This window comes from Emydura macquarii, unplaced genomic scaffold (genome assembly GCF_026122565.2).
Source record: "Emydura macquarii macquarii isolate MOO-44397 ecotype Brisbane River unplaced genomic scaffold, CSIRO-AGI_Emac_v2 contig_2488, whole genome shotgun sequence".
Taxonomy (NCBI): domain Eukaryota; kingdom Metazoa; phylum Chordata; order Testudines; family Chelidae; genus Emydura; species Emydura macquarii.
This window is the reverse complement of record NW_027132625.1, coordinates 1-25,931: the sequence shown is the minus strand read 5'-3', so window position 1 is coordinate 25,931 and position 25,931 is coordinate 1. Positions and strand designations below refer to the sequence as shown.

General features: G+C 51.2%; 1 protein-coding gene and 1 pseudogene across 1 annotated transcript; one reads left to right on the top strand and one right to left on the bottom strand.

The window, feature by feature from the left end:
* Positions 1 to 24,975, top strand: part of LOC137163275 (zinc finger protein 420-like) — a 42,849-nt pseudogene extending 17,874 nt beyond the window's left edge.
* LOC137163274 (zinc finger protein 773-like) lies at positions 634 to 9,667 on the bottom strand. The gene is made up of 5 exons (XM_067563456.1): positions 9,486 to 9,667; positions 8,554 to 8,631; positions 7,732 to 7,858; positions 1,994 to 2,107; positions 634 to 1,679 (listed from the first exon to the last, which is right to left on the bottom strand). Exons 2-5 carry the CDS (start codon positions 8,575 to 8,577, stop codon positions 634 to 636), a joined length of 1,311 nt encoding a protein of 436 aa, XP_067419557.1. The 5' UTR covers positions 8,578 to 8,631; positions 9,486 to 9,667.
* Positions 24,976 to 25,931: the final 956 nt, after the last annotated feature.

Below are 25,931 nucleotides of genomic sequence, written 5' to 3'. Positions count from 1 at the left end.
TATTAGGAAAAACTTTTTCCCTAGGAGGGTGGTGAAGCACTGGAATGGGTTACCTAGGGAGGTGGTGGAATCTCAATCTTTAGAGGTTTTTAAGGCGTGGCTTGACAAAGCCCTGGCTGGGATGATTTAGTCGGGGTTGGTCCTGCTTTGAGCAGGGAGTTGGACTAGATACCTCCTGAGGTTCCTTCCAACCTGCACCTTCTATGATTCTCTGAAATGTGCTAGATAACCGCAGCCACTACACCTGGCCCATGTCTTTACTGCCAGAATAGTTTTCTTTTTTGCATCAGGAAAGCTAACTCAAGCTAGCTAGCTCCATGGAAGTCACAGTGAGGAGGCTCAGGTAGATTTTACCTCGATGTAGCTAGTTGAAGACACCTCCCATCTTGCCCAGCTGGGGCAGATGGACCATCCTCATAGAAAGGACACACATTCCCATGACTCATAGGAAAATGGAGTCAATAGAAAGGACCCCGAGAGTCAACCCAAAGAAGGGTGAGCATCAAAAGGCAAAAGTGGGCAACTCATGTGGGAGCTGAAAAAGTACAGTGATGCACATGATGCAAACTGCCTTAAAGGCCACCACCCGGGAACTGCCAAAAGAATTAAAGAAAATAAAAGCTTTTGGCATCCCTAGACAAGGTTTGTATGGTGTTTATCTCCCTTACGGATTCTCTGATGATAGAGAAGGCCTGAACTCTGAGTGAAGCTTTTCCCACACTCATAGCACTCATAGGGTCTCTGTCCTGTGTGGATTCTGTGATGTGTAATGAGAGTGGAGCTCTGCGAGAAGCTTTTCCCGCACTCACAGCATTCATAGGGCCTGTCTCCTGTGTGGACTCTCTGATGAGAGATCAGGGAGGAGATGTCAGTGAAGCTTTTCCTGCACTCACAGCATTCGTAGGGGCGCTCTCCTGTGTGGATTCTTCTATGGGTAGCAAGGTTTGAGCTTCGAGTGAAGCTTTTCCCGCACTCGCAGCATTCGTAGGGGCGCTCCCCAGTGTGGATCCTCTGATGAGAGATGAGGGCTGATCTCTGAGTGAAGCTTTTCCCGCACTCGCAGCATTCGTAGGGGCGCTCGCCCGTGTGGATTCTCTGATGTGTAATAAGGGCCGAGCTGTGATTGAAGTTTTTCCCACACTCGTAGCATTCATAGGGTCTCTCTCCCGTGTGGATTCTCTGATGTGTGGAAAGGTCTGAGCTCTGTGTGAAGCTTTTCCCACATTCGCAGCATTCGTAGGGTTTCTCTCCTCTGTGAATTCTCTGATGCCTAATAAGGGCTGAGGTATGATTGAAACTTTTCCCACACTCACTGCATTGATAGGGTCTCTCTTTTGTGTGGATTATCTCATGTCGAATAAGGGCCGAGCGGTAACTGAACTTTTTCCCACACTCGGTGCATGTATTTTTTCTCTTTTCCCTGTGGATTTTCTCCTGGGATGTGGTTTCCTTGAGCTCATTGTGAGTTCCCTGACAATTAATGGGTGTAGATACTTTCTCCTCTGCCTGGTTTCCCTGCTTTCTCTCTGGCCTGTGGTGACTGTCACAGGCTTTCCCCTGCTCACGGCACCTGGACATGTTCCCTTTGGATCCTTGCAATAATGCCCCAGGTGATCCCACTTGCTCAACACCTTCCTGCTGAAGATTCTGTTGCTCGTTCTCACTTGCCGTCCCATCGCCTGTGGAATAGAAGAGAAACAGGGATGGAAAAGCAGAGAACAAACCAAAATAAGTGCTGGAAAGACAGAAAATAAAAATTGGAGGACTGAATTCCCCCAAACTCTTCCCCCAAGGGGAGAGGGAAGGGGAGCAATTCTGCTTCCATATTCCATCCAAACACTCAGTAGGAAAGGCGGGAGATACTGCCAGGTGTCAGATATCTTCTGGGGACCATCCTGAACTCAGAGAGTTCACAAAAAAATTGGATGGGGGGGAATCCCAGCTGTTTCCCTCAGGCATTTACAGATTCTGAGTTGGTTTGTTATTTCCTCACCTGTGCAGGGACCTCGGAGGATCTCTCTTTCCTCTGAACCCTGGAGATCTGGAACCCACGGCTCTTCCTCTCCTTCCAGCTGGAAGATCACATCATGTTTGGAAACAGGAAATCCTGCCCAGGGGAAAGAAAACAAGGGAATTCATAGTGAATTCAAGTGAATTCATAGGCCATTTATCTTAAAAAGCATTCTATTCGTTTAACCCCAGTCTATTTTAAACCAATAAAATTGCCGGGCCAGCTCCCCAGATGCTCAAAGGTGCAGAACACTCTGCTTACAAGGGATTTAACAACCCACATCTCTGCTGGGAACACACACACAGCCAGACACTCATTATCGAAGAGGCTCCTAAAAAATAGAGAAGGTAATTGCATATCCCAGAAAGTGAAGACTCTAGACAGAAGGCAAATCCTCCTGGAACTGCTTCTAACGGACGGAGTGGTCCAGAGACAATGAGAATGTCCTACGGAAGAAGATAAGAGTAAGCATGGATTGATGGAGTTTGGTGGAGTAAGAAATAGGAGGGACAAGGATACCAGTGAATGCAGATCTTAGCAGCATTCGATGTCAGGAAAGTTCATTTTTCGGAGTTAGGGAATTTAGTGAGTGAGGTATAACGGAGGAAGTATAAAAATCCTTGTGTGTGGAGAAAGCTGGGAAATTAGCTGATATAATTCAGGAGTCACCGACTAACTCTTCTGGAAAAGGATAACATGAAAAATAAAAACCAGGCCATTTGATTTCAGGAGGGACAATTTCACTTGTTTATACTGCTCTGTATATTATACCCTAAAATGTAAGTACAATATTTATATTCCAATCGATTTATTTGATAATTATATGGTTAAAATGAGAAAGTAAGCTGTTTTTCTGTAATAGTGGGCTGTGTCACTTTTGTGAAGATGAGAGTTGGAAGGGACCTCAGGAGGTATCTAGTCCAACCCCCAGCTCAAAGCAGGACCAACCCCAACTAAATCATCCCAGCCAAGGCTTTGTCAAGCCGGGCCTTAAAAACCTCTATCTGATGTTGATGTCTGACTTTAGAGGGGGAGGAGGAAAATGTTTTTGTTTGTTTTTCAAGGTTTAAAAAAACTAGCAGGGCCTTCCTGTATTTAAAGGGTGTTCTCCCGGCAGCTTGAATTATCTGAAAATAGTTAATATAAAAAATTGAAGTTGGCAGTGGTCCTGTATGGGAAAAATACCAATGGTTCATTTTTAGCTTTACACTATTACTGATTTTTTATTTTTTTTCAATGTGTAACAACGAAATCTAACACCCTGAAGAATATTCCCATGAAATATTAGGAGTACCACCTTGTATATTTATTCAAAATCAAATGGTATAGAAAGTAGACGTCCTCTTGAACACCTACCTAATTAGGCAACAATGTGCTTCAGGTACCTCTGATGAACAGAATAGCTTTTATTAATTTATTTAAAGTTTGGTTATTCTGATAAATGTGATCTTGTCTTCAGCTAAGTATTTTCCGTCAACCCTAAATCATTCCCTGCATTTAATAATCATAACAAAAAGTTACATGGCAGAAAAAAGTCTAACAATAAAAATCTTAAAAGTACCACTTGTGCACACTTCATTCTGCTTTCATGAGCATGTCTGATTCTCTATTAAAGGTTTTTTTGCCTGTTTTGTTCTTCTCTCAAATTGTTCCTTATTTTTTTCCCCTCTCTAACCTGTTTCTTTAACAGTCTTCAAACTTGACTTGGACATGCATGCTAATGTTCTGGGCTCTCTAAAGCAATCTAGCAACCAGCCCCATAGCTAAGACTCCACATGATTTTATATCTCCAAATTAAACCAAAATGGCAACAGATCAAGTCAATTACTTTTTCTCCTACCCTCAGTGGTCATGGAGAACAGTTGGTCACTGTCCTCTATGTAACAATCTTTTACATGTTGGAAAACTGTTCTCAGATCCCACTTCACTCTTTTCTCAAGACTTAACACGCTCAATTCATTCAGCCTTTCCTCAGAGGTCATGTTCGAGGATAATGAGGTGGTTTTTTACTTCTGAACAGATCTGAGCAGGGTGAGGTCAGAGAAAAGAGTGAGGTCCACCACAAAGATGTTGCCCAATTATGGGCCTAAATGACAGGCAGAATGATGGTGCTGTTTGCGGTGATAGGGAAAGAAGATGGGGGAGATGGCTTGAGGGGAAATATTAAGAACTTTGCTTCCAGCCGGTTGAGCTGTTGATCTTGAGCCGGTGGCTAGACATCCAAAAGGAGATGTGACAGAGGCAGGCTGAGATTTCAGTTCGGACAGAAGAAGACGGGGCGGGAATAGCAAAGGAGATCTGTGAGTTATGAGCGTAGAGTCGGTCGTTGAATGTGTTTGCGGATGAGATTAACCGGAGGTAAGGTGCAGAGGAAGAAAAGAAGGGGACCCAGGACTGAGCCCTGGGGAACTCAAACAGAAAGTTGGAACGGGGGATCAGAAGGATTGTTGTAAGGACACATCGATGCAGTGATTGGAGAAGGAAGAGGATCATGGATCTCTTGATGCCAAGTGGCAGAGGGCACAGAGGTGTCTCGTGTTTTACTGAGATCCCACAGACAATATACATGTTAGTTCAAAAAATCACGGGAATTGACTGGCTGAAGAGAACATCCGGTGGCCATTGAACCTGAACGCCACCCACGCATTTGAGTTAAAGCCCTGCTGCTGTCACCTTTCCAACAATGTGTGCTGTGCATTCTTCTTGCATTCTGCAGGAGTTCCCCTTGAAAGCTTTGCCCTCGGACATCAAAGCTTCTGGGTTAAGAGGCATATTTTCAAGCGCTCTGACTCTGACCTGGTTTGCTCTTAAAATTTTGCCTCTACAGCTCTGCTGTTTAGGGCTGTGAAAAAGCACACGCGTACGCACACACACGCTCCATCCAATGTAACTCTGCTGGCAACAGCTCAAGTGTGGACACAGTTATGAAAAAGGAAACTAAATGCTCATACACTACATTCACGCAGGGTGAAGATTGCCCAGTGCTGTCTCAGGCCTTTCACCATATGGACGGTGGCTAAGCTTAAACCTCTGCATACCAATAAATAAAGAAATAAAGGACACGCTGTCACGCTGTCTGGATAAGGGGGACCATTCAGGTGTATTCAGCTCTGATTACTCCCTTCTACACCAGTCTGGCGTTGGGGGTATCATGCTGGTTGGAGGGGGGGGGTGCATTTATTATATTCTTTGACATCAGTATGTCAAAATCATAATAATTCATGTGAGATATGCCATGTCAGGTACTGTTAGAAAGGCTATAATGTGCCAAGTAAGATGATGATGTTGATGTTCATGTGTGATATGTGTAATGGAAGTTATGGATATGTTTCATATATATCTCTTTCAAATTGTGCTGGCTGGGTCACACCCCAGACAGGATGGCTGCAGAACCATAGCCTGCTTGATGGCCCATTAAGAAATTTCCAGGTGCAAAGGGCCCAGGGGGAGAAGCCAGGGATACACCTGATGAGTCACCAGGACTTGCTCATGTGACTCTGGACTCCATTTTGGTTCCTGAGAAATTCCACAAGCAACATGGGAAGGGCCAGAGGACATAAAAGGCAGGTGCACGGGATCCATTTTGTCTACAATCCTGTTCAGCTTCCAGCCACCTATCTACCTCTGGATCAAGTCATCTGCAACTGAAGCTGTGAAACAAAGGACTGAGACCCATCCAGGTACTGGATGTCACCAGAGGGACTATACAAGCCTGTAAACTCCACAGTTCTTCTAGAAACCTGATGAATATGGACTTTCAAATCAATTGTATGTGTCTGATTGCTTTAATCCTTTAACATTTCTCTTATTGTTTGTTTCTTTCTTTTTATAATAAACGTTTAGTTTTAGTTACTAAAGGATTGGCTGGCAGCGTGGTATTTTGGGTAAGATCCAAACTTATATTGATCTGGTGCTGTGGCTGACCCTTTGGGGTCAGGAGAAACCTTTTTGGTAAAGAGCATAGAGTTTAAATAACTGGTCTCTTTACTGGACCTAGTGGCTGATTGGGGGCTGGAGACTGAAATGCTGTAAAGGAGGCTGTGTGTATTTGTGTACTGGCTTCTTGATAAGTGGTTTGGGGATCAGAAGCGCAGTTTGTGGCTGGTTGGGAAGTCTGACTTCAGTGTCACCCTCCAGTGCTGGCAGAATCTGCCCTGACCTTGGCATTTTCAGGTGGCTACCCTGGGCATGAAAGGATCACACACGCCGTCCCTGCAACAACTTTAACTCTGCCCTGCAACCTCTCCCGCTGCTGTTGGCAGGAGCCATTGGAAACGGTTCCGTAAGGGAGGTGCCAAGGTGAAACAAGCTGCCGCAGGAAGGGGAGGATTCTCCATCTCTTGAAGTCTTCATGTCACGATTGGATGCCCTTCTGGAAGATGGTTCCTTCCAAACACAAGATATTCAGCTCAGTACAGCAGTACCGGAATGAAATGCTATGGTCTGTGTTCTACAGGAAGTCAGACTAGGTGACCTAATAGTCCACACCTGGCCTTAAGAATCTATGGACCTAGAATCGATACGAGGACAGACAAAGAGAACAGGCCCTTGTTTGTGTAGCGTTGGAGTACCAGCGGTTAGCTGTGTGCACGGTATCAACTGTAGCTTTTATTGAATGGCGGAGGGTTGAATTGGAGCAACTGGGTGGAGCGGCGACTGTGGTACAAAAAGAGGGGCGTGTGAACCCTGAGGGACTGAGGCTGCCTCCTGTCTGTACTGACTGGTGTAGGGCACATCAGTGAAGGGGCACAAAGCAGTGTGCTTGTCATGGAGGTTGTCAAGATTGCGGCAGTGTACACACCAGCGGTCCCCAGGATTCAGTGAGGGCTAAGCAAAGGCAGTGATCAAGAGAAGTGATTATTCCCCTCTATTCGGCACTGGGGAGGCCACATTTGGAGGATTGTGTCCAGTTTTGGGCCCCCCACTACAGGAAGGATGTGGACAAATTGGAGAGAGTCCAGCGGAAGGCAATGAAAATGATGAGGGGGCTGGAGCACAAGACTTATGAGGAGAGGCTGAGGGAACTGGGTTGTTTAGTCTGCAGATGAGAAGAGTGAGGGGGAATTTGATAGCAGCCTTTAACTACCTGAAAGGGGGGTTCCAGGGAGGATGGGGCTAGGCTGTTCTCAGTGGGGGCAGATGACAGAACAAGGAGCAATGGTCTCAAGTTGCAGGGGGGGAGGTCTAGGTTGGACATTAGTCAAACCTTTTTCACTAGGAGGGTGGTGAAGCACTGGAATGGGTTACCTAGGGAGGTGGTGGAATCTCCATACTTAGAGATTTTTAAGGCCCGGCTTGACAAAGCCCTGGCTGGGATGATGTAGCTGAGGTTAGTCCTGCTTTGAGCAGGTGGTTGGACTAGATACCTCCTGAGGTCCCTTCCAACTCTAATATTCTATGATTCTATGATTCTATGGTCTGTGTGGAACAGGCTTAGTGTTTGAGCGCTGGCCAGGCGTAGGCAACTTCTGTTCTTTATGCCAGAACTAAACCCACGTTTTGCCTTAGCCAACAGAAATCATTCGACTTTGCGCTCTACTGCTCCTGTGCTCTGTTCCCAAAGCGTTCTCTAGCAGGGGAGGGCAGAGCGCTGCTATGGGTGTCATTGACGTGTCGGGGTGATGCTGATGCAGGGCAGAGTAGAGGCTGCAGTGTGGGGGTGAGGTGAGTCTTAACTCTGAGTTTCCCCTTTTAATAATGGAGGGGATGGAAATCCTTACCCAGCGAGGTCACATTCTCGTAGTTCTCCTGCATGACGTCTCTGTAGAGAGCTCTCTGGGCGGGGTCCAGCAGAGCCCACTCCCCCTTGGTGAAACACACAGCCACCTCCTCGAAGGTCACCAGCCCCTGAAAAACAAGAGTCCCGCACTCAGCACCTGCTGCCCCACTGACAACCCCACTATTCACAGTGACAGTCCATGGAAGCTCTGAGAGAGACAGACAGTCAGCACAGTCCTAGCCCCACCCGGCTCAGAGCCACCAGGAGGCACCAGAGCATGGGGAGAAAGAGAGAGCCCTCGTCCCTCCCAGCAGAAAAATGGGGCCTTCACGTTCGTCACACACTCACTAGCCAGAGGCGGGTGCAGGAGACAGAGATCCCAGCAGGGTCCAGGCCGAGCCCCCTAGTAGGAATCCCAAGAACCTCCTTGTGGCCAGCAGCTGGATGTGAGGGGCCAGGTCACCTTCCCTACACCACATTGCTGGGTGGGTGTCCCCTTCACATTTCATACCAGCCTCTGGCTAGCAGGTCGAGGGTCAGGACTGGAAATCTGGTCCGTTTCGCAGCCCAGTCCACACGTTTGGCTGGTTTGTTTCCTGTTTCACAAAGGAGGGAATTTTCTCCCTCAACACCCAAGGATTTGTTCCTAGAATCAAGGCCCAGGTCAAACAAGTCCCAGCAGGTTCGTCACACTCTGTTCCCCTCCCTTTCTTCACCTTGTGTATTCCCTGCTCCCTCCAGACCTAACTCCCCAGAAGTTCTGCCCTCTGCAATATTTACTGCCCCTCCTCCTCCAGCAGGAGCCACCGGCAAGAATCCCTACCTGAACGATCTCCACCGCAGCCATTTCCCTTCCCTGTCCCACCGGGACTGGAGCGAGACACGGATGATATTCCGCAGCCTGTCAGGGCAACGGGGGAGATTTCAGAGCCGGATTTAGTTAATTTCACATCACGATTCCCCCCGGGGGCTCTTTCCCTGCAGACCCAAGCTGTAGATTCTGCCATGCTTGGAAAACGCCCAGTCACCGTATTACACCGTATTACAGACCTGGCCCTTCCCACCTGGGCTAAACCCACCAAGATATTCTTAAAGCCTCCAGAAACAGGGTCTGAATCCAACACCAGACCAGGACAGACCCTTTGGAGGAGTCCCAGGGCCTATGTCCCCAGGGCAGCACATGCCTGCCTGGGGCGGGGAGAAAAGGGAGAGACAGGAACTGGTTTTTCCTCTGCCCCTCGCTCACCTTGTTCTCAGGAGAGTCAGTCTGTCCAGGGACGCTACCATAGGTGTGTCTGGCTGGGTTAGAGATCTGGGGATCTGCCCCCCACTTATTTCTCTGGGCACCCTCCTTTCTTCAATCTCTCCCCTCTCCTGACCCCCCCTAGATGGGAGACTTGGGCACCATCCCATTCTCGGGGGCTTTTTCTCTCTGCCTCAGGCCCAGCTCTGCCAGTGCCTGGAAGGGGGGGGGAGGGGAGGGGGGATCCCAGCCAAGGAAGATTCCTCTATCCAAAGAGGCTGTGGGAGGCAATACAGTGGTGGGGGATGGGAGGGGGGGGGAATGTAAGGCCCGGGGCCAAGCAGGTCAGTCCAGGTGATGGGAACGATCCCTTCTGGCCTTCATCTGAATGAGGGCAGCATCTCTGGGGCTCGCCCACCCCGGGGAGCAGAGATGGGGGCGGGGGGCCCCCACTGGGCAGAGTCAGTTTCCTGCCCCTCCCCGGCCCTTTCCCCAAGGTCGCTCTCGGTCACCTGGAGTCTCCCTCTGGGCAGCTGCTGGCAGCAGAGTCTGGGCCGAGCCCGGCCCGGAGAAGGTCCCCCCTTGGCCGGGCAGGGAAGGCGCGGTCAGGACGGTCTCTCCTCCCCCAGCACCGCCCCGGAGCCCAGCGGAGGCAGCTGCCGCGATTCGTCCCCACGCCCGGGAGCTGCCCCGGCGGCTGATCGCGGCTCTTTGTTCTCTGCGATCCCTGCATCCTCCCTCCCGCCCCCCGCTCCCAGCTGCTGCATCCAGCCCCTTCCTGTGCCCTGCAAATACCAACCCCTGGATGCAGGCTGCCTGCGCTCGGCCCTGGGCCGGTCTCCAGGGGCTGGAGCCAGCTCCCCCCCGAGACACCATCTGCGCCCCCCTCCCGCGGCCGTGACTGCCCAGAGCTGCTGCCCTCCCTGGGAGACACCGGCTCTGGCTCCCCACGAGGAGGAGCCGATCCAGCTCCAGGAAAAATCCCCCCCAGGAAGGGATCCCAGCCCGAGGGGGAAGGGGCTAGACAGGGAAGGAGGCGAGAGAGAGACGCTGACAAAGGCCTGCAGGGGGAATAACTGCGGAGAGGTTCCCAGCTGCCAGTCCTGCCCAGCTCCATTTAGTGCATTATCCCTGTGTTGATCACCCCAGTGCGCGGGGGGCAGGGGGAATATATCCAGTGCCGAGCAGGACAGATCCCCCTCTTTGCCAAGGGGGCCTGCACAGCGGTTTCCTTTCTCTGCCCCCCAGGTTTACGTGTCACAGGGACACTGCTGGGATTATTGTCTCTTCTCTCGGGGGCAGGGAGCGCATCCTTTATCTGCGTGGGGGAACCTCGCACGCGCATGTGCACTGCACACATAATGACTAACCCTGCCATCGGTTTTACTAGAGTATTCTCCCGCTGCCAGAGTGGCCCAGCTGCTGAGCGAGAGATGGTCTGGCTCTTGTAGGTCGGCTTCCCGTGATTCGCTTTATTTACACAAATACACCCACCCTCGAACACAGGCAAAGAGCGCACAGGCAGCCCCCTCAGCACACACCAGCTCCTGATTCCTGGAAAGCTGCTCTGTGCCAAGTATCGCCTCATATACAGAGAATAAAGCAGAGTGAAGTCTGCCATCGGCCACGGCTTCTCTCCCAGGACAGCCACAACACGGAACTCACAGCAACACGCTTATCTTCCAAAGACTGACCATTTGCTCGCACGCTAACAAAAGGAACCTGTCAGGCTTCATCGCAAGCAGGGCCAGCTGGTGCCTCCCACAGTAACGACAACAGTTCCTGGTGGAAAGGAGCCAGGAGCTCTTGGGGAAGAGGGGAATTCATCCTCCAGAGCTTTTTCAGGCTGGGACTGCCCTGCTGAGGCTGGGGAGTGTGTTGTTAGTGAGAAGGATAAGTTGTCTTGGCCGGAGAATGAGAGGAGAACATCTGAGGTGGTTACCCTGAGGTAGGTAAGCAAGGGTATGCGTTGGCTAACCCTATGTTACTTCACGGCAGGAGAAATCAATAGGTGGACTGTGGGCCAAATCCGGATCACCAGACGCAGACGCAGCTTCACCGGCTCTGCCAGCCGTGCACGGATGGGGCGAGTGTGGCAGCTGTTCCCCCCCACCCACCGCAGGCAGCCTAATGTGTGTCCGCTACACCCTGTCCTTCCAATCAGGGAGTGATGGAGTGTCACGCATCCTGGGCTCATGCCCCCCCAAGCAGTCCCTGGAACCCCCCCTCCCCCCCCACACACACACTCTGGCCTCGTGCCCCACAGAGCCGTCCTTGGAGCCCCTGCCCAGCCTTGTGTCCTCCCCACTCTTCCTCCTTTGGGGCCAGTCCCCAGCCTCCCCCCACCTCCCCATGGTGGCTATCTGGTCCCACCCCAGAGTCCCCTGCCCTCCCCCCACTATCCCAGCCCTCCAAGGGGCATCGGGATTATAGCCCAACAGCCTCACCAGCCTGGCTCGGAGATCAAAAATGCTCATGCACACTCATCCCGCTTTGCTGCCCAGATCCCCTCCCAGACCCATTCCAATTTTAGTTGACAAAACCAAAGTTAAGGTTAAGGTTAAAACCAAGGTTAAGGTTCAGGTTAAAACCAAGGTTAAGGTTCAGGTTAAAACCAAGGTTAAGGTTAATTAACCAAGGTTAATACTCTCTGCAAACTTCAAACCAATTCAAAAGGTAAGCCAGTTGCCTGAAAGTGTTTTAATGAAAGGCGTTTGATCATCGACAGTAGACGTTTAGAGATACAAATACCAGAGTGCCAAACGGATCAGTGGGTTAACCAGACACCTCATTTGGGATCAGAGGCGTGCAATCAGGCAGCGGAGAAAAGCAAAATGCGGCGCAGCACAGTACTGTGTTGAAAGTCAACGACTGAAAAAGAAAAGGAATGTTTGGGGGAAAGAAAAAAAAAAAAAAGATTTGACGAGGTAAGGAAGCTGTTTCTGGGCTTGTTTCATTTAAATGAAGATGGTTAAAAGCAGCATTTTGCTTCTGCCCAGTAAAGTTTCAATGCTGTATTCAGGCAACGTTCAGCTGTAAACTTGCAAAAGAACAACCAGAGCGTTTTGTTCAGAATTACCGAACATTTCAGAGTCACAAATCACCTCCATTCCCGAAGCATTTGTAATTCTGAGGTTTTACTGTATGTACTTTCTCCAAGACCCTGCTGGGATTTATTACACCTTTCTTGGGGGTTATTTTTAGGTTATACCGTGGTTTGACTTTATTTTTCATTGAATCCACTAAAAATATAAGCGATAGGCCCTGGGTATATTACACGGCACTGTATGTGTTTGTTGAACAGGGGCACTTGTGGTGGGAAAAATTTTTCTCGGGAGTCAGGACCTCAGTTATACCTGGACCCAAGAAATTTGGACTGTGACAAAAAATAATTGACTATCCCTGCCTTAAAGTAAAGTACCTTGTCGCCATTATATTTGTAGCTGAAAAATCCTAAGTGACACTTGTAACTTCACAAAGCGCCTTGGGAAGGTCCTCGCAATATCTATTAGATATCCAACTGTATCCAACCCAGCCCAGATTTCTGTCTTTTTTCAGGGCCTTTTAGAAAGCATCCTGCAGAGTTAAACCTCTGGGTCGTTGTACGTCAAACCCTGAGTGACGGTCTTAGGATTTCTTTATTCATCCCTTTCCAGTGCAGAGTAGGCCGTGCATTTTCTCAGGAACAAATCATTTGATGCACCCAAAACACTGCAAAGAGTGTAAAGTGTTGTAAATAATATTTGCAATATGGATGGATTCCTCTTGAACACACACTGAGGAGCAAAAAGCTACCACTGTTCTTTCCATGGACTTCCCCGTTTATCACTCTCACACATATTGAACAACAAGGTCTGACCACAAAATTGGCAATTCTGTTCTTTGGTACACACTTGCCCTTTGATCTTTTTTTCCAGAGACGATTTCTAAGCCCTTTTCCTGACTGCTAAAACCCAAGGGCGTTGTTCTGCCTGTGTTGCTATCTCAAGAGAGCTCCTAAAACTTGGTTCCTGCCCCCCTGGGTGAAAAAAAAAGAGGTGCCTTTCCTTAGCAACGCTCCTTCCTAGGCAGTCATTTCCCATTTTATATTGCTGCGGTTGGTTATTCATTCCTAAGTGCCCCACTTTGCATTTGTTGTTATTCAGTTTCCTCCTATGGACTTCAGACGGCTTGTCCTCTTGGTCAAGATCATCCTGAATTCTCTAATAACTTTAGCTTACTTTTATAGAAATAACCTTTTTTTTTTTAAAAGTAAGCAATTAAAAGGAGCAAAACTCTATTGACAACGGGTTACAAGAAAGGGCGTCCGGTTCAGGGAGTCCGAAGAGCAGCTAAGATAAATTGGTGATTGCTATGAGATTTTATGCAGACGTATAAATTGATTAGGGACTAAAACACATGTGACGATTATATATATTTTGGGGTGGTATATGACAAATATTTCACTGACTCAAGTCTCCGTTAGCCGCTTAATGCATCATTTCAGATAGGGAAAGCACGGGAATGCACTTTGTCTGTGAAAACACAGCCCCCTGGAAGCAGGGGTTTAGTTGTACCACCCTATGGGCAGAGGGGTAGCCCCTATGCTCCCCAACTTCTATTCTTGCAAATACTGCAGAAGGCTTGTGGTAACTTTTTCTCCTCTCTGACTCTCCCTATCCCCCCACCCCCCACGCCCGCACAGGGCCGGATTAACCATTCATGGGCCCCGGAGCCAAACATATTCGTCCCCCCCCCCCCCCCCGTGGTCGGTTAGGGGCTGCTTCCAAGTGTGGGGCGGGGAGGAAAACACTTATCCAGACCCGAAACAAGATATCTGAAGCCACACTTGATTGACACCCCCCCAATGATCCCAGAGGGAACAAACCGGACCGGATCCCCAGAATAACCCGGAATTCGGTTTCTTTCTTTGTTAGTTTTGTCTTTTTTTCTTAAAACACTCAGGGCCTGCTTCTCCTGCTCTCCCCCCCCCCCATGTAGCCAACCCCCCTTAACCCAGATTCTCCCCCTCCTCTGCCCCCCACCTTCACACCCCGCCTCTTCTCCCCCCACCAAGCCAGACCCCTTCAACCCAGACTCCCTCTGCCCCCCCACGCAACCCGCACCTTTAATGCAGACTCACCCCTCCCTCTGCCCCCCAGCCCCCACCTTCACACCCCGCTTCTCCGCCCCCCCCCCCCACCTCACGCGGAGTCACTCCGGGCTCCTCCGTTGCACTCAGACGCGCCCCACAACTGCCCCCTCCCCACCGGCCTCCCGGATAGCAGGGGAAACTCGGAGTGGGGGGAGCGAACTACAATTCCCGGCACACCCCGCAACAACCGCCCCCCCCCTTGCCATGTGTGGGCAGCCGCCAGTCCCCCCCGCCTTTGTGTGTCTGCAGCCGCCGAGCTATGGCCGGGCCCGGGAGCGCAGCGCCGAGGGTGCTCCGGCTCTGCAGCGCGGTGGGTCCGGGGGCAGCGGGGAGGGACCAGGGCCCGGGGGGGCGGCGTGGGCCGGAGACGCGCGTGGGGCGGACACGATCCGGCCGGGAGGGGCCAGGCTGGGGATCGGGTGGGGGGGGGGGTGCTGGGGTTTGGGGCTGGTTGTGGGGTGTCGGTTTGTGGGGGGCAGACCTGGGGTGGGGGGGCCCATGTTCAGCTCTGGCACTTGGGGGGGAGGCTGGAGCTGGGGAATGTCTGAAGTTGGTTACTTGGGCGGTGGGTGGGCCCAGGGGACATTAGGAGCGGGGGGGGGGGGGGTCGGGCCGCACCCCGTCACCTCACCATGGGGGGGGGGGTCTGTGTTTTGTCTAGAAAACCAGGTCCCCCTTTTCACCGTCGCCTCCCAGATCATCCTCACTGAGACTGAACTCGCCTGGGGGGTGGGGGTCTAAGCAAGTCCCAGGGACACCGCAGGGGAGTCTAAAGGGCTGGATGGGCCCTGAAATCTGGCAGCTGGGAGGCCCTTTGCAGCTGTTTGTAACCCCCACCCCACCTCCTCCCTGCTTCTCCCAGGAGGCAGCGCCAGAGCATCTGTCCCCTCTGAGAAAACAGAGAGACGCAGCCAAAGCCGGGGAGGAGCAGCAAAGCGAGGAGCTGCTGGTAGGTGCCCAGAGCCCCCTGCCCTCAGCTTGGCCTGGGATCCGAGCGCCCTGAGTGACATGGTGAGTGCAGGGCCCGTCCTGCCAGCCCCAGCCAGGAAACCGTCCCCCCTGGAGCCCAGGGAGAGCGCAGGGTCGGACACGTGTGGGTGACACGATGCCCTTAGGGTGCAAGGGGCGGCTGTGCAGGAGAGGGTCTGTCTAGATATTGGCCCAAGGGCTGTTTGGATGTTACAGTGCCCGGGTCCTTTCTAGCACCTAGGGGACATGGGGAGGAAGGAGAGGAAACGGGCTGCAGAGATGGAGGGTTTGGCTCAGGGCAATTTGATGAGGTTTGGGGAGAAGATTCCCTCCTGTTGGCGATGTACAGCTCACCCCTGCCCTGAGCCTCCACCCTTCCTGGCCTATGTGAATTTCCCATCCTCCACTGCAAGAGACCCCGTGATCTGGTCAATAACTCCCCCATTAGGAGGCACATGTATGATTCTCCCCCGTTACTGAGCTCCCTCTCCCTGTGATTGCAGAAACAGACAGAAGTGGAGAGAGAAAAATCATCTGGGTGTGGAAGGAGCTGCGGGAGTTTCTGGAGGAGCAGGAGCAGCTGCTGCTGTCCCAGCTGGAGGAGCTAGAGAGAGCCATTGTCAAGAGAAGGGATGAGGGCGTCCAGGAGATTTCCCTGCTCAGTGAGAGGGGAGGAGAGGAGGAGCAGCAGCCGCTGAGCCGATCCCTGCAGGTCAGGCTGTGTCATTGAAATAACAACCTGCAGCTTTTCTATAGGAGCTTCTCCGCCCCACACCCCAAAGCACTTTACAAAGCGGGTTCAGGGGCGTGATCCCTGTGGGACAAAGGGGGAAATGAGGCAGAGGGAGGGGCAGAGCCCTGCCCACGGTCACACGGTGAGTCTGTGGCAGAGCCAGGGATGGGACATGGGAATCCTGGATGCTGCAATCCCAGGACCTTCTCTCCTGCCCCGCAAATGTCTGTCTGTATTTGCAGGTTGAGGGGAAATCCCCTCCCCCCACATGCCGCAGTCCTGATCCAGGCCGAAGGCGGCACATCACCCGGGTTAATGGGTTTACCGGATCAGGGGCCTGCTGGGGCTCTCAGCACTGGGTGGGGGAGAGGGGAGGATTTGACTCTCCGTGCAGAGAAATATTTCCTGCCTGTCAAGTGCGTGGGGGGAGAAGATTTCCCCAATGGTGAGCTCCCAGCAGGGATTCCTGGGCCTGGCGAGAGCAAAAAGTCCCTGCCAGGCGGCAGCAATTGCTCTGGGAAGGTAAATGTGAAATTCCCCAAGCACCCGAGACTCCTCTGCAGCTGGGGACGCCCCCTGATAGCCTCTTCTTTCTCTCCCTCTCTAGGAGATTGGAAGCACCGGAGGCAGGTAAGTTCCAGGTGTCATTTGCTCCCCCTCCTGCTCTGTTAGGTTTGATAACCCACCTGGATCTGAAGCGGCCCCCGGCCCTGATTCTGTCTCCTGGCCCGTAGTGGCTGGTTCTGGTAGGGGAAGAGCCTTTTGCTCTCTGACAGCTAATGCGGTGACCCCCCAGGGCTCTGAGACCTCTGGCCGACGGGACTGATCCGGCCAGTCGCCTGGATTGGGGTGGCTGCGTCGTGTGTTCCGGGCGTGTGGCGTCTCAGTGTGCACCTTTTCTAAAGGGCCTTTCTCGCTTGCGTCACCTCCCACGTGTTGCCTTGCTGCGTCCGCCAGCGGCCCGGAGCCGGGACGTGAAGAGGCATGGTTGGGGATCGGGGGCTGCTGTAGGGAGAGGAGAACCAAGGAGAGACACAAAGACGAGGAAGCGAGAGAGAAATGGAGAAAGGAAGGGTAACAAAGGGTAGGAAATAGCAGGACTCCTAAGGAGGCGTCTGGGAGGGGGCTGTTTTCCTCCTGCACGATACTGGGTGTAACAGTGAAGGACTTAAAATATAGAAACTAAAATTGTATTGCCTATGCAAAGGGTGGGTTCTCGCTTTGTTCTCTGTACCTGGCTGTCCCATTGAGAGCAGCATGTGAACGGAGCAGGGCACAGAGTCCTAAATTGATGCTCTGGTCCACTGACCGTCTCAGACCATGGATTTATGGCCCTGTCCGCCAAAGGAATTGGATACCCCAGGGTGACTGCTTCAGCGGAAGGGGTCAGGGCTTTGGGGGTGAAAGCGCCCGGGTTCTTTCCCTGCTGAAGATCTGGGGTTTGTCTGCAGCCAGGCTCAGCTCCCCAGAGAAATCTTCTGAGCCTGGCTCTGTTCTTTGCCCTAGTGTTTCCCCACACCCCATCCCGCCCGAGAGCGCAGGTGACTCACCAGATCAGTGGCCGTCTCAGGCGAGAAAGCTTGGATCCAGGTTTCCTGGAGTTTGCAGGCTCTGGGGATCGGGCCCATTTCTCACCCCCTCCTCCTGTCCCTGGCAGGGAGTACAGCACGTCTGAGAAGCCAGAGCCGGGGTTCGTGGAGCTGGAAAAGAGACTCGGCGATTTCTCTCTGACAAGTGCCAACCTGCAGGAGGCGCTGCTGGGATTCAAAGGTGAATGGGAGTCTGGGGGCGGCGTCTCCCCTCGTCAGAGTGACCTTCGCCCTGGGGAGGAGTCGGGGGCTCTAGTGATGTTGCTGACCCTGCGCTCCATCTCTCAGCAGTGGCGTAGCGAGGGGGGAGGCAGGAGGGGACTGTGTCCCTGGGTGCTGGCCTTGGAACGGGGGGGAGGCGCCGGCTGGGCTCTCATTGGAGGAACCTCGGTCCTCCCCCCCGTGTGGCCACCAAGGATGTCCCGGCTTCTCCCAGGAGGGCCCAGTTGGTGCCCCCCCACTCCCCAGGCCGGTGCTCGGGTGCATGGCCCCCTCGGTACTTCACTGTTGCCCCCTCCCCATAAGGAAAGCGGAAACGGGCCCGCAGATCCCCCCCCAGGGGACACTGCTTCTGCTGCTGCTGACGTGGGGTACAAATGCATGTATTGGCCCCCAGGTGCCGGAGAGCCACGATACGCCGCTTTCTCACAGCCTTTCTCAGCCATGGGAGGGGACTGTGGGGCGGGCTCTGTCTGCAGCGGCTGTGTTATCCGCTTCAGTGCGTGTCACCATCTCGTAATTAAAAGCTATGACATTAATAATCAAAAGGAACCTCCCCGGGAACGTGAAGAACTGATTTCTCACCTCTCCTGTCCTCTCCTTCCCTAGAGACTCTGCGCCTGGAGCTGGGGAGCGACACAGGTACGTGTCTGTCTCTGACGGGCCGCAGGGGGGATTTCAGACCAATAACCATGTTAGCGACAGAGCAGCATGACCTTCAGCCCCCGTGTGCGCCTGGAAGCTGTGAAGCAGGGAGAGGCCCATGACTGACAGATTCCCTCCAGCTGTGATGTCTGATGGGGATTCAGAGTGAATCCTGATCTCAGGGGTGTGTTTCCCTTTGGGGAAAGGAACGACACCCTGAACAGTGGGAAACAGGATGAGACAGACCAAATATCCACACACTGAGGAATCTGACGGCTTTAGTAAGTGACTGAAAACAGTCAGAAGCAGGTAGCAGAATCTCAGGCGTGGGGAGGGACGGAGCCTGGGCGTAGACAGACTCTGGCGGAGCAAGGGGGCTGGTGTTTTGCACACCCACTGCCCGTGGATGTTCATTTTGAGCCAAGAGGGAATTGCTGCCGGGCGTGTTCGTGTGTTTCTCACACTTTTCCCATTGGTGAGCCCTTTTCTTTTGGATCCCCTTACATTTAGTATGAAACGAGAATAAAAAAACCCCAAAACATTCAAGGCTGATCCCATATAACTTGCAGGCGTGTGTTTCAAGAGGCTGACGGAGAATAATCGTCCTTGGGGGTTAAAAGTGAAGGAAGTGGGGCAGTGAGATTTGTTTTTTGCTTAAGATCATAATAAATCCGTCAGTTTCTCACAGCTCATGTAATTGCCTGTCAGGACCCCCTTGGGGTTGCAAGCCCCCAGTTGAGAAATGCTGCACATGCGTTATTTTGTATCCCTGTTGGCTAGGGAGGGGGAAAGAGCATTACACTGTATATGGACCAGGTCTGAATTGTGCAGCTAGCTGCTAGAGCAGATATGGACCAACCCTGGGAAATATTAATTTCAACGCAACCCGCATTCATCATCTTTTCCGGCGTTCCAAATCCTGCATCACAGCCAGAGAGACTGAATTCCCCATCAAGTGGGTAGCAGAGAGGGGGGGTGAGGCAGAGAGTTTGGATCCAAACTGGTTACAAGCACTTTCCGGATAGCGAAGGCCTCCAGGAATAGACATGAACCAAGTCTCCAAGTCAGGAGGGGAGAGGGAACCTGAGGAGGAATACATGGGAAGCGAGGTTAAAAGCTTCTAAACCTCAGATCCAGTGACTGTATCAGCACTGGAGAGATTTTGCTTGGTCCCTACCTCTGCGTCATTCCCCCTCCGCTGGGGGAATGTGCTGCCCTCGGTCACCATGTTGGGTTTTAAAGGGTCTCAGTGGGTTTAGTCCTGGTGTAGGGTGAACAAATGCTTTGTCTTATATAGGTGCCTATTACCCCCCACACCCTGTCCCGATTTTTCACATTTGCTGTCCAGTCCCCCTATCCTGGGGTTGGCTCTGCCCTGCAATAAAGTGACTGAGCATTTCCTAGCATGAGAGTCTAGAACATCTCTGCAGAGAAAGAACCAGTGTGAATCGCGATGTGAAATGACCAAAAGTCTGTTCTGAAATGTCCCCAATAACCCTTCTCCCCCGGACAGGCTGCAGAATAACGGCCACGGGTCACTCCAGATTCTTCCATCCTGCTCGGGGCAGGGAAGTGGCTGCAGCGGAGCTGGCTCAGGTGGGGATTATGAGGCAATGGCTGGTGGGTTCCTGTAGAGGCGAGAGGGGTCAGTCAATGCACGGGAAGTGGGAGTGTCCAGGGAGTTAGAGCTGAGGGTGGGAGGGGGCACAGGAAGTGCACAGGGTGGAGGAAGGGAGGGGGACAAGGCGTGATGAACCTGCTGGGACTAGTTAAATCTGGGGCCTGGATTGGAGGAATACACCCATGGGGGGTTGGGTGAGGAAATTCCCCTATTTGTGAGACAGGGAACAAACCGGTCTGGGCTGGGAAAACTTGCCAGGCTCTCGGTGCTGGAGCATGGATCTGCTAACCAGAGGTTGCTGTGTGATAGGAAGGGGGCACCCACCCATAAGGATTAGGGGAGATGCCCCATCCCCTGACGTCCAGCTGCTGGCAATGGGGCGGGAGTTGGGATTCCTACAAGCCGGGGTTCACCCTGGACCTGCTGGGGGCTGCATCTCCTGTATCAGCCTCTGGCAAATCATGTGTGATGACAGTGAACACCACCTCTGTCTGTTGGGAAGGATTGAGGGGCTCCCACTATCTCCCCTCACGCTAATACCTCTTGGATGCTCTGAGGAGGTTGTGGGTGGGACTCGGCTGAGTGTGTGTCCTGCTCTGGCCCTGCTCCCCTGTGTATAGTGGGGGAGATCACGGGGGGCAGCAGATGCTGAGTTCTGGACTCTTGCTTTTTCAGGGGCCGGTGACCTTCGAGGAGGTGGCTGTGTGTTTCACCAGGGAAGAATGGGCTCTGCTGGACCCCTCCCAGAGAGCCCTCCACAGAGACGTCACGCAGGAGAACTACGAGAACGTGACCTCGCTGGGTAAGGAGTCCCGTCCCCTGGGTTATTAGAAGGGGAAATTAAGAGAGAAGGTTCATGTCACCCCCACAATGCAACCTTGACTCTGCCCTGTGTCAGCATCACCCCGACATGACAGTGACACACACAGCAGTGCTCTGTCCTCCCCGTTACAGGACACTCAGGGAACAGAGCACACGAGCTGTGTAGCACAAAGTCTAACGTCTTCTCTTCGCTAAGGCACAGCTTCAGTTTAGGTCTGGCGTAATGAACAGAAGCTTCTGACACGTGGCCTGCACCCAGACACTGAGCCTATCCCATGCTAACCCATCTCAGCTGTGCAAAATGTTACCACCCCTTTGCCTTCCTCATGAGGATTTCCTCTGAGTTATTGCTTCCTTGTACTCAGGCCTTTATCTCAGGCCCTCACTTTCTACTATGCCCAGCAGAGACAGGGTTAATTAAATCCCACTTTAAGCAGAGCGTCCTACACCTTTGAGCATCTGGGGAGCTAGCCCCAGCTTATTGCAACTTCAAAATGGGCAGGGGTTAAAATAATAGATTATTTTTTTTGGGGGGTGACAAATCTCCCATGAATTTACCTGATTTCTTTTCCCTGTACAGAGTTTCCCGTTTTCAGATGTGATGTTGTCTCCCCTCTGAAACAAGAGGACGAGTCATGGGTCCCAGATCTCCAGGATTCAGAGGGAAGAGAGCGCCTTGGAGAGGCCTGCACAGCTGTGGAATTGTTCCATCGATTAAAAAATTGTCAGCATCCGAAGAAAACAGCTGGGATTCCCGACAAAGACCTTGTGCCTTGTCTGAGTTCAGGACTGGTCCCAGCAGGTTTGTATCCTCAGGGCATATGTCACTCATGACTTTCCTACCCATCCATGACACCTAAGTGTAACTTCCTCCTTCACCTCCCTTCCCACTGAGTGTTTAAATCCTAGAAGAGGAGGGTTGGAAGGGACGTCAGGAAGTCATTTAATCCCGTGCTTCTCAAACTTATTTGATTCCACCCCCCTTCTCAGTGTCTGTAGTAGTTTACACCCCCCACTTCTGCCACATGAGCACATTTACCGATACGTGGGGCAGCGTTGTCTCACTTGAATCAGTTTTGTCTTTGTTTTTCGCTGGTTTTTCTCTTGCACGAGTGAGCCAGCGATCCATAATAATAAGAGCAAAAGCAAAACTGTGATTGTGGTCCATGCTTACAATTAAAGGCACACACGACTTCGTGGCTAATGGATTCATTTACAGATGGCAACGGCTTTGTATAATGCTATGCCAGTTTAACAGATGTCTGCCAAAATGCCCAGTGCCATCTGAGGACCTGATATGTCTAAAGGAATCAGCGTTGCTAATTATTCATTGCTGTGGGTAAAATGTGCACAGCAAGTTTTTCCCCACAAATTTTCTCATGGTCTCCAGAATACATTCCGTGTCCCCCCCCCTCCCCCAGTGGGGCCTGCCCCTCCCCAGTTTGAGGACCTCTGATCTAATCAAACCTCCTGCTCAAAGCAGGACCAACCCCAACTAAACCATCCCAACCAGGGCTTTGTCAAGCTGGGCCTTAAAAACCTCTAAGGATGGAGATTCCACCACCACCCTAGGTAACCCATCCCAGTGCTTCACCACCCTCCTAGTGAAAAAGTTTTTCCTAATATCCAACCTAGATCTCCCCCTCTGCAACTTCAGACCATTGCTCCTAGTTTTGTCATCTACCACCACTGAGAACAGCCTAGCTCCATCCTGCCTGGAACCCCCTTTCAGGTCGTTGAAGGCTGCTATCAAATCCCCCCTCATTCTTCTCTTCTGCAGACTAAACAAGCCCAGTTCTCTCAGATTCTTCTCATAAGTCATGTGCTCCAGCCCCCTCATCATTTTTCTTGCCCTCTGCTGGACTTTTTCCAATTTGTCCACATCTTTCCTGTAGTGGCGGGCCCAAAACTGGACACGATACTCCAAATGTGGCCTTACCAATGCTGAATAGAGGGGAATAATCACTTCCCTCAGTCTGCTGGCAATGCTCCTACTAATGCAGCCCAGTATGCCGCTAGCCTTCTTGGCAACCAGGGCACACTGATGACTCATCTCCAGCTTCCTGTCCACTGTAACCCCCAGGTCCTTTTCTGCAGAACTGCTGCCTAGCCAGTCTGTGCCCAGTCTGTAACAGTCCCTGGGACTGCTACAGGCTGGGGACCAAATGGCTCAGCAGTTTGGATGGGATATACAGGCAAAATTGATCCCCCCTGCCCTGTGGGAAAGAATTTGGGGAAAATTCGGTTCCTGATTAATTTCCTTCTCTCCAACACTTGTTTTGGTTTCCTCTCTCCTTTTCCATTCCTCTTTCTGAGGTGTCTCTTTCTGTGCTAACAGGTGATGGGATGGTGAGTGAGAACGAGGAGAAGAAATCTCAGCAGGAAGATGCTGAGCAAGTGGAAACACACAAGGCGTTATTGCAAATATCTCAAGAGGATGCATCTGGGAGTCATGAGCAGGGAAAAGGTTGTGAGAGTCAGCGCATGCCAGAGAGGTGGCAGGGAAACCAGCCAAGGGAGCAAATGAATAAGTCCATTAATTGTTGGGGACCTCATAAGTACCTCCAGGAAACCACAGCCCAACAGGAAATCCACGCAGGAGAGAGAATCAACACATGCCCCGAGTGCGGGAAAAACTTCAGTAGACGCTCAGACCTTATTAAACACCAGAGAATCCACACAGGGGAGCGACCTTATGGATGTTGGGAGTGCGGGAAAACCTTCACTCGCAGCTCGAACCTCATTACACATCTGAGAATCCACACAGGAGAGAGACCCTATGGCTGCTGTGAGTGCGGGAAAAGCTTCACTTGGCGCTCAAGCCTTATTACACACCAGAGAATCCACACTGGCGAGAGACCCTATGGATGCTGTGAATGTGGGAAAAAATTCATTGAGAGCTCAAAGCTTAGAAAGCATCAGAGAATCCACATGGGAGAGAGACCCTACGAATGCTGTGAGTGCGGGAAAAACTTCACTCAGCGTTCAGACCTCATTACACATCAGAGAATCCACACCGGAGAGAGGCCCTATGAATGCTATGAGTGCGGGAAAAACTTTACTCACAGCTCACACCTTGCGAGGCATCTGAGAATTCACACAGGAGAGAGACGCTATGAATGCTGTGAGTGCGGGAAAACCTTCACTCGGAGTTCTGCCCTTATTAGACATCAGAGAATGCACACCTCATAGAGAAACTAGATGCCCCGAGTGTGGGAAAAACATCTAACAGAGCTCAGCCCTTACTTATCATCCGAGAATTTGCAAGGGAAATAAACATCATAAGAACCATATCTAGGGCTGACAACAGTTTTTTTTTCTTTAATGGTTTTTGCTAATTCTCTCTTAAAGGCTCTTTGAACTATTCGTGTCACATGGTCTCCCAGGTGGATTACCCGTTTTTCTCCAACTCTTTTGTGTTATGATTCATGGGAGCATATGCCCCTCCTAATAAGAATATCATGAGCTCCGGGGGGTGGGGGGGGGCGAAGGGAGGGAGATGGTTGACCTCAAGTAGTTACATCAAGATTAAATTACTTGGGTCTCATAATCTCTAGGATTTTCCATGAAGTTAGCTAGCTTGATGTATAACCACAGCTATAAGAGTACAGGTGCTTTTTTCTCATGATGCAAACCTGCCCATGTAGGAGACTCATTCTACCGACACTTTTACGGCTGAAGACCCAGAGATAAATGAACTACCAGAAGTGGAAGGCACCTGTATCGGGGTAAACCACAATTGTTTCCTTGGTGGCAATGGGGATTAAAAGAAAACTGACACATAAAAGATTTTGCAATCTCTAAGCATGTTATTGTTAGCAATGAAAATGAAATTAACCATGAAGTCATTGCTTAAAGAATAAGGCACTAGTGATACGATAAACTGAAGGTTATATTGTTGGGTTTTTTCCTTTTCGTTACTGATCTAGGCAATGGTGGTTAAGCCAGAAAAGTTTATTTGAGATAATTTACTTCCCTTGGACAGAGGAATTCTGAAATCAAATGTTACTTCAAAGTTTGCAGTGGGGAAACATGAGAGAAATAACATACATGAGAATACAAACTCAGGATAGTGTTTAATTATTTGTATTTCAAATGGAATTTACTTTGAAAAGTGCTGAATTAAATGTCTGTCAAGAGGAAAACTACTTAAGGACAGCCATGACCATGAGATGGTTGAGTTCAGAATACTGACAAAAGTAAGAAAGGAGAACAGCAGGATTCGGACCCTGAACTTCAGAAAAGCAGACTTGGACTCTCTGAGGGAGCTGATGGGCAGGATCCCCTGGGAGGCTAATATGTGGGGGAAAGGAATCCAGGAGAGCTGGCTGTATTTTAAATAAATCTTATTGAGGGTGCAGGAACAAACCATCCCGATGTGCAGAAAGAATAACAAATATGGCAGGTGACCAGCTTGGCTTTTTGGTGAGCTTAAACACAAAAAAGAAGCTGACAAGAAGTGGAAGCTTGGTCAGATGACTAGGGAGGATTATAAAAGTACTGCTCGAACATGCAGGAGTGAAATCAGGAAGGCCAAAGCACAATTGGAGTTGCAGCTAGCAAGGGACGTGAAGGGTAACAAGAAGCATTTCTACAGGGATGTTAGTAACAAGAAGAAGTTCAGGGAAAGTGTGGGCGCCTTACACATTGGGGGAGGCAACCTAGTCAGAGATGATGTGGAAAAAGCTGAGGTACTCAATGCTTATTTTGCCTCTGTCTTCACAAACACGGACAGCTCCTAGCCTACTGCGCAGGGCAGCACAGAATGGGAGGAGGTGAGCAGCCCTCAGTGCTGAAAGAACAGGTCCAGGACTATTTAGAAAGGAGGGACATGCACAAGTCCATGGGGCCGGATGCAATGCATCCAAGGGTGCTGAGGGAGTTGGCTGATGTGATTGCAGAGCCATTGGCTCTTATCTTTGAAAACTCATGGAGATTGGGGGAGGTCCCTGATGATTGGAAAAAGGCAAATATAGTGCCCATCTTCAAGAAAGGGAAGAAAGAGGATCCAGGGAACTATAGACCGGTCAGCCTCACCTCAATCTCTGGAAAAATCATGGAGTAGGTCCTCAAGGAATCCATTTTGAGGCACGTGAAAGAGAGGCAGGTGACCAGGAGCAGTCAGCATGGATTCAGCAAGGGCAAGTCATGCCTGACCAACCTGATTTGCCTTCTATGATGAGGTGACTGGCTCTGTGGATGTGGGGAAAGTGCTGGACGTGATAT

What these genes read in the sequence shown, in the direction of transcription:
- LOC137163274 (XM_067563456.1), bottom strand. Translation starts at nt 8,577, where the DNA reads ATGGCTGCGGTGGAGATCGTTCAG. An exon ending in CTGCGGTGGAGATCGTTCAG is followed by an intron (nt 7,859 to 8,553) that starts GTAGGGATTCTT and finishes CTTGTTTTTCAG; the next exon opens with GGGCTGGTGACCTTCGAGGA. An exon ending in CGAGAATGTGACCTCGCTGG is followed by an intron (nt 2,108 to 7,731) that starts GTAAGGATTTCC and finishes TCCCCTGGGCAG; the next exon opens with GATTTCCTGTTTCCAAACAT.